This window comes from Adelges cooleyi, unplaced genomic scaffold (assembly GCF_023614345.1).
Source record: "Adelges cooleyi isolate 19-005CV unplaced genomic scaffold, UGA_ACOO_1.1 ACOO_flye_CR_arks_rails_tigmint_CR_PRNA_20, whole genome shotgun sequence".
NCBI classification, from domain to species: Eukaryota; Metazoa; Arthropoda; class Insecta; order Hemiptera; family Adelgidae; genus Adelges; species Adelges cooleyi.
The window spans coordinates 88,368-98,066 of NW_026095861.1; the positions used below are offsets into that span (position 1 = coordinate 88,368).

Genomic DNA, 9,699 nt, shown 5'->3' on the forward strand with positions numbered 1-9,699 from the left:
TTTTTTAAATACTATGTGATTTAAAAACATTTTTTGTTTTTAGTACAAAAAAAGGTTTTTTATTATTTGAACAATACTTATGCACGTCATTTTTCTGCTTATTTTTTACACTTTTAGATCTTTAAGAAGTCTATTTAAAATAATTATAAACTCTTAAACTTTTCTGATACCTTATTTCATATATATATATATATATATTCTTTAAGATATATTTAATTTAATTTGAATATGTTATATATATATATATATATATATATATATATATATATATAACACATTCAAATTAAATATACATATATAACATATTCAAATAAAAAAAAATATATATATATATATGTGTGTGTTTGTGTGAATACTCTATTTAATATCAAAAACTAAGACGGAGCAGATATGGTTAATTTATAATTTTAATATGCTGAAAACTAGTTATTTAACATTTTTATAAGTTTAAAATATTTAAAAATACAATTTACAAATCACCCAAATAGTACAGTATTTAATTAATACAATAAAAACACACACCCTCTAAATTTTTAAAAATGAATACATAAACCTTGAATTTTTATTTAAATAAACTTAAATTGAATAATTTTCAAAGTTTGATTTTATCAATACAGCGAACGGCGATAGGATGTTGCAGTAAATTTGTATCCCTAAAATAGTAATACAAAAAAAAATTAACAATGCGATAAGAATAACACAAAATGTAAAATTATATAAAATTTAATATCCTTCAGTTGAAAAAAAAACAAAAATATGTAAGAGTGAACATATTACTTGCTTGAGGGTTGCAAATGTTTAAATCCTCAACTGGTCGGTGTTGTAGCGTATAGGTAAACTTTTAAAAACCATTAATGTATAAAATTCGTCGATAGTATATTTAAAAAAATAGTAAAATGCCTTAACAATGCACAATTATTTATATCTTTAAGTTCCTAGGAGGATTTCAATTCCTAACTAATTCCTAACTATTTAAAAAAATTATAACATCTTCAACATTGCTGATAACCCAATTTATATATTAAATCTTTAATTTTAACACGTTATTTATAATGTACGGATTTCATACATTTGAAATTCAAGTAGTATATATACATCAATTATTTTTTTAGTTAATAAAACATGTTATTATTTGCACAATACATGTACAAAATACTTTTCTGCTTATGTACTACAACTTTAGATCTATCAGAGGTATCTGTGTATAATAGTTTGCCATCATAATTGACCACATACGAGTTTCATCGATACGCAGAATTTAAATTATCTTAACAGATTTCAATTCCTGCCGTGTCTTTTAAAACGTTTTTTTTTCATTATTTTAACAATGCCCATGAATTTTTATTCTACTTATTTTCACACCTTTAGATATTTTAAAGGCTATTGTCTCCATTAACAAAAACAAAAAATGTATTACTTGCTTACACAACCGTCATATAATAAAATACAAATGTACCTACAGTGCCAAAACTACCACTTTGGATGTACTACAACATTAGATCTATGATAGGCATCAGTCTTTTGGAATTAGCCATATCAATTCACCCTAAATGAGTTTCATCAGTCAATGAAATATAGTTATCGAAATTATATTTTAGATATAAACACTTCGGTCATAAATAAATAACAAAGGTTGTTAAACAACCAAAATATTATTTCAAAAAAACTGTAGTTTTGTATTCTTTTAATAAGACATTTTATTTGTTTCTAGCCGAGAATCGAAAATTTTACAAAGCTATAACATACATTATTTATCATAGCTACAAAAAATTTTAGTATCCCCAGTAAAACGAATTTCATCAATACACCAAATTTTAATTATTTTAATAGATTTCAATATCTGACAATTTGTTTAAACATTTTTAAAACTCTATTCTTTATTTCTCATTTTCAAACAAAGTTCAAGGGATTTAGGTCTGCTTATGTACTATAACTTAAGATCTGTATAAGGCATCTGTCTTGGAATTTTCCATCTCAATTCACCCTAAACGAGTTTCTTCCATACGTAGAATTTAAATTATCTTAACAGATTTCAATTCCTGACGATTCTTTTAAAACTTTAAGAGCCATGTTCATTTAATTGTAAACACAATTACTCAATTACTTTATTGCTCAATTCTAGCCTTGCACTTAAAGAGTCATAATAAATAAAAAGATTTTTTAATTAGTAATTCCTCAGGTGACATCCTTCAGTATGCCTGCACACGTCAGTTGTATCAAATTTAAATCATACCCATTTTCCACCCCCCCTAGGGGGTTAGGTTAGGGGGTACAAGTATTTTTGTTTTTTAGCCGTAACTTTAGGACCTTTAAGATGAAAATTAGTCAGTAGTTAGAACTCTTATGTATCCAAAACATATTAAACGAAAAAGGTTTATTTGACACCGTATATTTCAATTCATAAATACATAAAAATATTTAATTACTATAATATTTAATTTCAAATATTGTTTAAGATTGTGATTCAATATTCATCACTATAGGAACTAAAAATTGATGTCATAGAGTCTTCTGCGCTATCATGTTTTTCAACAAAAAATACTGTTTCCAAGAATTCCGCAAAGTTTACTTTTTTAATACCTAAATCGAAAAAATTCATTTTTTTTATTAGGCGATGACCAATAATCGTTGTTAAATAAATCATTTTAACACTGTTTAAGTTAACTTCACCATCGAAATTCTCTAAAGTAAGTCGCTTTTCTTCAATAAGGTCTGACGACTCTTCCATTCATTTTGAAATAAGGTCTATGTATTCCTTGAAGTCGGCATACTCCTTAGAAGACAGTTCACCGTCTTTAATAACGTCAAATTTGTTGAAGTGGTTTCTGGCATACATGACCTCGCTTGGACTTATCACTCTTAAATCCTAAGAAATTGATAATGTAAAAATGTATAAAAAGTGAGATAGTATAACAAATATAGCAGTGAATAACTTTAAGATGTATAAAACAGAAAATTATAAGCGATATTACATTCTCCATTAACATTTCTTTGCGTTCTGCCGCAGCCATGATTAAATCCATCAACAATATTCCAACGAGTCCTGTGTGAGTTTTAATAATTAGTCCAATTTTTTATCATAATAAGTAATATTATAATAAAGAATTTGTTTAATCTTCCTATACGATTTAAATAGCAGTTTCAATTCGTCGTTTACGGTTATACCAAGATCATTGAACACTTTTTCACTTTTTTCAGGATCAATTCTACCGGATGTCTTTTGAGCTTCGTACAAAATACCAAACTTTTTTATTTGTGCTAGGGTCAAACCATTGCCCTACAATAAAAGTAACAATGAATATACATCCAAAAATTGAAGAACTTATGGAGTGTTCAGCATCAAGGAAGTCATTAAGTATAAATTTACTCCATGTTAAATTTTTTTAATTTTTTTTATTTATTTTACAAAAACAATCTATACAAATATGTATGTACAGTAAGTTTTTTTTTAATCTAAATTACAACAGGGCATGTATGTTTTGAAAAGGAAGCTACCCATTGGTAACACCTCTATAGTAAGTTGGGTTATGTTATAAGTTGTTTATTTTATGTTAGTAAGTCTCTACTCCAGTTACGTTTTAGTCTGCGTGGAGGGTCGTCAGGGATATTGGCCGTGTGCATGCGTTTTATTAGGGGGTTTGAGTTTGAATTTAGTTTTGCGTGGAATCTAAAGTAATGTATTTTGGCTAGTTCGTTAACAGTGACTATTTTTAGGTCTTTATGTAAGTTGTTGTTTGTTATATACCAAGGAGCATTTGTAATCATTCGCAGTGTAATATTTTGAAACGCCTGTATTGGTCTTATAGTTGACGGTTTAGCTGGTCCCCATATTTGTATTCCATAAGCCCCTATTGGACGAATTATTGACTTGTATATAAGCAGTTTAGTCTTGAGTGACAGATTAGACTTTAGCAGAGGGCGCAAAAGATGTAGTCTGATATTTGATTTTTTCCTTTTTTCTTTGAGGTGTGGTCCCCAGGTTAGACGATTGTCAAGAGTTAGACCAAGATATTTTGTTTCATTTTGAGTAGCGATAATTGTATTGTTAAGTATTATAGCGGGACTTATTTCCGGACGGAGGGCGAAGGTGACTTGACTGGACTTGTTTACATTGGTTTTGATTTTCCAATTCCTAAACCATTTCTCACAAGCGTTAGTGTGTGATTGGAGATGGTGAGCCGCATCGTTTATATTTTTGTGACGACTTAGAATAGCTGTATCGTCAGCAAAAGTAGCTAGTAATGTGTTACAACTTTGCGGCATATCAGCAGTAAATATGTTATTAAAGGTCGGGAGAAAGATCGCTACCTTGAGGGACCCCGGCCTCAATTGTGTAGTAAGATGAATAAGCACAACCTTGTCTGACAATGAATTTTCTATCTTGTAAATATGATTTTATAATGAGATATAAAGGGGCTGGAAATATTTTTTTCAATTTGAAAAGTAAACCATTGTGCCAAACTCTGTCGAACGCTTGTGCGACATCAAAAAATAAGCCAGTACAATATTGCTTGTTTTCAAAAGATGAAACGATCGCATCTGTCAGTCGGTGGATTTGATGAATTGTGGAATGCCTTGCACGAAACCCAAACTGGGTATTAGGGATTATATTGTGTTCCTGTATGACCGGTCGAATTCTTTTTAATAGTAATTTTTCAAAGAGTTTGCTCAATGTAGGCAATAAACTAATAGGCCTGTATGACAAAACTAAATTTTTTGGTTTGCCGGGCTTAGGTACGACAACAACTACGGCTATTTTCCAGATAGGGGGAAAGTAGGAAAGTCGGAGTATAGCATTATAAATAAAGGTTAAAAGGAGAATACATTTTTGGGAAAGGTTCATCAATAATTTATTGGTAATAAGATCATTACCAGGAGCTTTGCCTTTAGGTAATTTTTTGATTTTCGCTTGAACTTCTTCTGGGTTGAAAGGTATGTTAAATTTAAAACGAAAAATAAATTAATTTTTATAATTTGTAAGAATGGTAAGTCATCTTTATAAATCATTTTGTATTTTTCTAAATTTATTTTATTTAGTTATTCGAGGATAGATAAATATACATGTATACCAATTTGATGTTAATAATAAATAATTGAAAATTGTGTATGCAATTATGATTTTTTTTTTGGGTTGCCAAAAGGTAAATTTAAAATGTTAGGGTCACTCTCATAAAAGGTTGGGAACCGCTGCTAAACTTTAGCACTAAGGATTAGCTGTTGGTAAGCTTAGTAATCTGTAAGACTCGCTTTATGGTACTATTATCAAAAGCAGGTTCCAACAATACATCACTGGACTCTTTATTTTATAAATGACAATATTTTGACGAAATTTTGGCTTTTGATCACTTAAAACTTCACAGTATTAGAACTACGAAAATGGGATTGATGTAAAAAAACAATTTAATTTATACTAAGAAATTCTGAATAAAAAGAATTCTCATTACCCACAGTATTAACAAGTATAATAATATATTATAGTTTACACAACCGTCTTATAATAAAATGTTAATGTACCTACAGTGTTACAACTACTACTTTTGAGGCATCAAAACTTATAGTTTTTAACGGTTAAATACAGTTGTTTCTTTTTGAATTTGAGCATTGATTCACTTTTCTTAGATATTTGTGTCCTTGTTTTTAATGTATCAAATATTTTTTGATCGATGTAATATAAATAAACACATATTCAGATTAGACTACAACTCCAGTCTAAATTTCAGCTCTTAAATTTTGAAAGAGTAACCTAACCTAACCTTTCTCGATTTTGACACTACTCTCAACTCTACAGATACAATTAAATGTTATATATATTTATTTATTATCAAAAACTAAGACGGAGCAGATAAGGTTAATTTATAATTTTAATATAATAAAAACTAATTATTTAACATTTTTATAAATTTATGATATTTAAAAATACAATTTTCAAATCACCCAAATAGTACAGTATTCAATTAACACAAAAAAAACACCCTCTAAATTTTTAAAAATGAATACATAAACCTTGAATTTTTATTTAAATAATAAGTTAATTTAATATAACTTAAATTGAATAATTTAAAAAGTTTGATTTTATCAATATAGCGAACGGCGAAAAGATGTTGCAGTAAATTTGTAGCCCTAAAATATTATTACAAAAACACATTAACAATGCGATAATAATACAATATGTAAAAATATATCAAATTTAATATCCTTCAGTTGAAGAAAAAACAAAAAATGTGTAAGAGTAAACATATTACTTGCTTGGGGGTTGCAAATGTTTAAATCCTCCACAGGCCAGTATTGTAGCGTATACATTATTCTTTAAATATCATTAATGTATAAAACTCGATCCATGACATATCAGTTTCTAGAAATCAATTAAAAAGTATTCACATTAAAATTTATCAAACTATACAGTGCTGTAACGAGTCGAGTGGTTGCAATTATTATTATTGCGTTTTTATGTACAAAGTTTGGCCATGACGGGTGTTATAAAAAGCCATCTTAAATCAATAATTTAGTTTTTGAATAATTTAAAATCATGTCGAAAAAAATTTCATGAGCAATGTTATAAAATTAATATTTTAATGTTAAATAAAACCAGTCCAACAGTCATAAAATTGTTTTGTAACATATTTCATCGAAAATTTTGTAACAAATTTCGTCGAAAAAGAAGATAAAAGCGTTCTACATTTTTAAAACTTGTTCTTTCTACGTACCTTTCAATGCTGTTGTCAGTTCGTTATCACCCAGCTCTAGTTTCTCCTGTAAATACTCTTTAACTGCGCTCTTGGTAACTGGACGGTTTTTGACGATTCCGTTATAAATTTCTTGGAGATCCTAAAATTATAAAAATGTTTTTAAAATCAGGGGAACATATTTTGTTACGGGCCAAGGAACCCCAGACGACCTCCAGCTCTTACTGGCGGAAAGCTCTAAGCGAGCGAATTCAGTAAGTACGTTTATTCCCTAATGGGGATTAAACACCTGATGGAGGGCAGCAGTAACCATCAGTACTGAAACGAGGCGGAAGAAGAACCTTCTGGTACGGCTTGTTATCAGATTATTCAGAATATTATTATCAGAATACTGCGATGAGGAAAGTAAGGGGAGACTACCACATGATACTCCCATGTCTTAAGAACAGAAAAAACATTGCCAAAAGCTACGTATGGAGTGTTTTGTTGTATAGTTGTAAGCCTGGACCTTGACAGTACGAGATACAAGAAACTTGAAACAATAGAAATGTGGATCTGGAGAAGATTACTTCGTATTAGTCGGACTGAAAGAAAGAGCAATGAAGAAATTCTCCAAATAGTAGAGGAAACGAGAGTATTGCTATCCATCATTAGATGATTGGAATGGCTGGATGCAACGGGTATTCACATATGAAGATTCTAGCATTAAAGAGAGAAGAGTGGAAGTCTATATTTTCGCTATGACTAGGCTTAGCCTTTAGAAAATAAAGATCCTATATTAGGATAGAAAAAAATCATAATTACCCAAAAAGTAAATCTTGATGTTATTACTGCTATAAATTCGTTCGGTGACATTTTAGTACCTAGAAAGCATTATAAAAGTGTTCACCAAACTATAATATGCTGTAACGGATGGAGTTGTTGCAATTTTCGTTATATCGCGATAGCGTTAAAAACAAAATTCTTGGGGAATGTCGTTAAATGAATATTTCAATATTAATTACAGAAAGTGTAACTATTACAAAATGTTTCACATTCTAACACGATTTGTAAAAAATAAGATAAAAGCGTTTTATATTTTTATAGTAACTTGATCTACCTAACTACCTTTACAGACGCCTTCTGCATTTTTTTTACCCCCCGACGCCTTTTTCATAATAGTATATATACCCCTTAGAAATGTTGGAAAAAACGCACTACCCAATATCTATCGATATTTATTTATGTATAACATCAATGTGAATATTAGTTTTCACATTTCACACATATAATTTACAATATCGATTAATTAATTATTATTATTATTCAACGTACTCCACACTGAATTACGTATCTTATAGTTATCGAATTCAGAAATATCAAAATTTTCGATCACTTTTTTTTGTCCTATGTATTCTTCTACTGTATCCTTGGTAACATCTTTGCCTTGTTCTAAAATCTTTGTATAAAGTCTGTCTAGATTCTAAAATTATTACATTTTTAATAAACAATGTGAATACTACTGTTTTAGAAATAATGTGTCTCAAATTTTTACTATTATATCAACCAATAGATTTATAGAGAATTATATTTTTTTTTTAACGAATCAGATAGATTAATTAGATAGAATAAGATAAAAAAAAAATTTAATTACCCACGGATCTTTGCAAATCCCAAGATTTGCTGTAGACAAATGAACAAACAAAGATAAAAACAGTATACAATTTTTAAAATTCATGATTGTCTGTCTTTTTTTAACGCCTAAGATATTCGAATACTGTTCTGCCGTTGTTTAAAACTTAAATGATTCTTATTCTTTTAAATGGCTTCTGTTGTAGCGATTTCAGTGTAAAACGTATAAAACTTGTATAAACGCATATGTATTTTGTTTGTTCAATGTAGTTTAAAATTCCATTTTAAAATAAATAATCGTGGCTATAGCCTATGAATCGTAAAAAAATAGTAGTTGTTTTGCCGCTTGACAAACACAAACAATTTAGCTATTACTTGTTTATTCATCCGTCTTTAAACTTTTTGTAGAATAAACGTATTATAAAAAAATTATTGTTTTTCAAATTACTTCCAAATTGATATTGTAATTTTAGATGTTTTATTATTTGTATTATGTTTGTTTCATATGATTACAATGGGAAACTTAACCAAGTTAGGAATCCAAGATTTTAGTTCTATATTTGAAACGAATGAAGCAAGGTCCGAACATACTATCTTTGAACAATAGTTTAGTATTGTACTGGTGAAGAGATACACGAAAAGTCTCTCAGAATTTTCCATCTCAATTCACCCCAAACGAGTTTTATTACTACACCGAATTTGATATTATTTTAATAAATTTCAATTTCTGAAGATTCATTTTGACACTTTAAGAACCGTTTTCATATATGTAGTTGTATACACAATTACTCAATCACTCTTTTACTCAGTTCTAGCCTGGCAGAGATGTTATTGCGATTTCAGTGTAAAACTTAATAAATGTATATGTACAATTATTTTATTATATGTTGAAATTGTATATTGAATTGTGGCTACAGTCTATGAATCGTATAAAAACAGTAGTGTTTTTGCCGTTTAAAAAAAACAAAAAATGTATCTAATACCTATTTACAAAACCGTCACATAGCAATATATTAGTACTTTTTAGCTTGTCGTGAACTAACCGTTTTATAGGAAAAATATTTGTTTTCAAATCACTCACATTGATATTATTTTTTAAGACGTTGTATTATTTGTATTAGGTTACTTTCGTATGATTAAACTGGTAAACTTACTTAAGTTAGGAATCCTTGATTTTATTTCTACTGTTGTAAAACTTTTTTTTTAAATGAATGACATATTATCATTGGATAATAGTGTGGTATTATATTGGTGACATCATACATTGTTATTTTAGACGTTATATTATTTGTATTATGTTTCTTTCATATGATTACAATGGGACACTTAACCAAGTTAGGAATCCAGGATTTTAATTCTATATTTTAAACGAATGAAGCAAAGTTCCGGGTTCGAACATACTATC

General features: G+C 28.6%; 1 protein-coding gene across 1 annotated transcript; it reads right to left on the bottom strand.

The window, feature by feature from the left end:
* Positions 1–6,267: 6,267 nt before the first annotated feature.
* On the bottom strand, positions 6,268–8,400 carry LOC126834046 (uncharacterized). Its single transcript, XM_050565681.1, has 5 exons — positions 8,317–8,400; positions 7,998–8,145; positions 7,488–7,546; positions 6,705–6,825; positions 6,268–6,352 (listed from the first exon to the last, which is right to left on the bottom strand). The coding sequence occupies exons 1-5, from the start codon at positions 8,398–8,400 to the stop codon at positions 6,300–6,302; spliced, it is 465 nt and encodes a 154-aa protein (XP_050421638.1). The 3' UTR covers positions 6,268–6,299.
* Positions 8,401–9,699: the final 1,299 nt, after the last annotated feature.

What these genes read in the sequence shown, in the direction of transcription:
- LOC126834046 (XM_050565681.1), bottom strand. Translation starts at nt 8,400, where the DNA reads ATGAATTTTAAAAATTGTATACTGTTTTTATCTTTGTTTGTTCATTTG. An exon ending in GATACGTAATTCAGTGTGGA is followed by an intron (nt 7,547 to 7,997) that starts GTACGTTGAATA and finishes AATGCTTTCTAG; the next exon opens with GTACTAAAATGTCACCGAAC. An exon ending in CATCAAGATTTACTTTTTGG is followed by an intron (nt 6,826 to 7,487) that starts GTAATTATGATT and finishes TTATAATTTTAG; the next exon opens with GATCTCCAAGAAATTTATAA.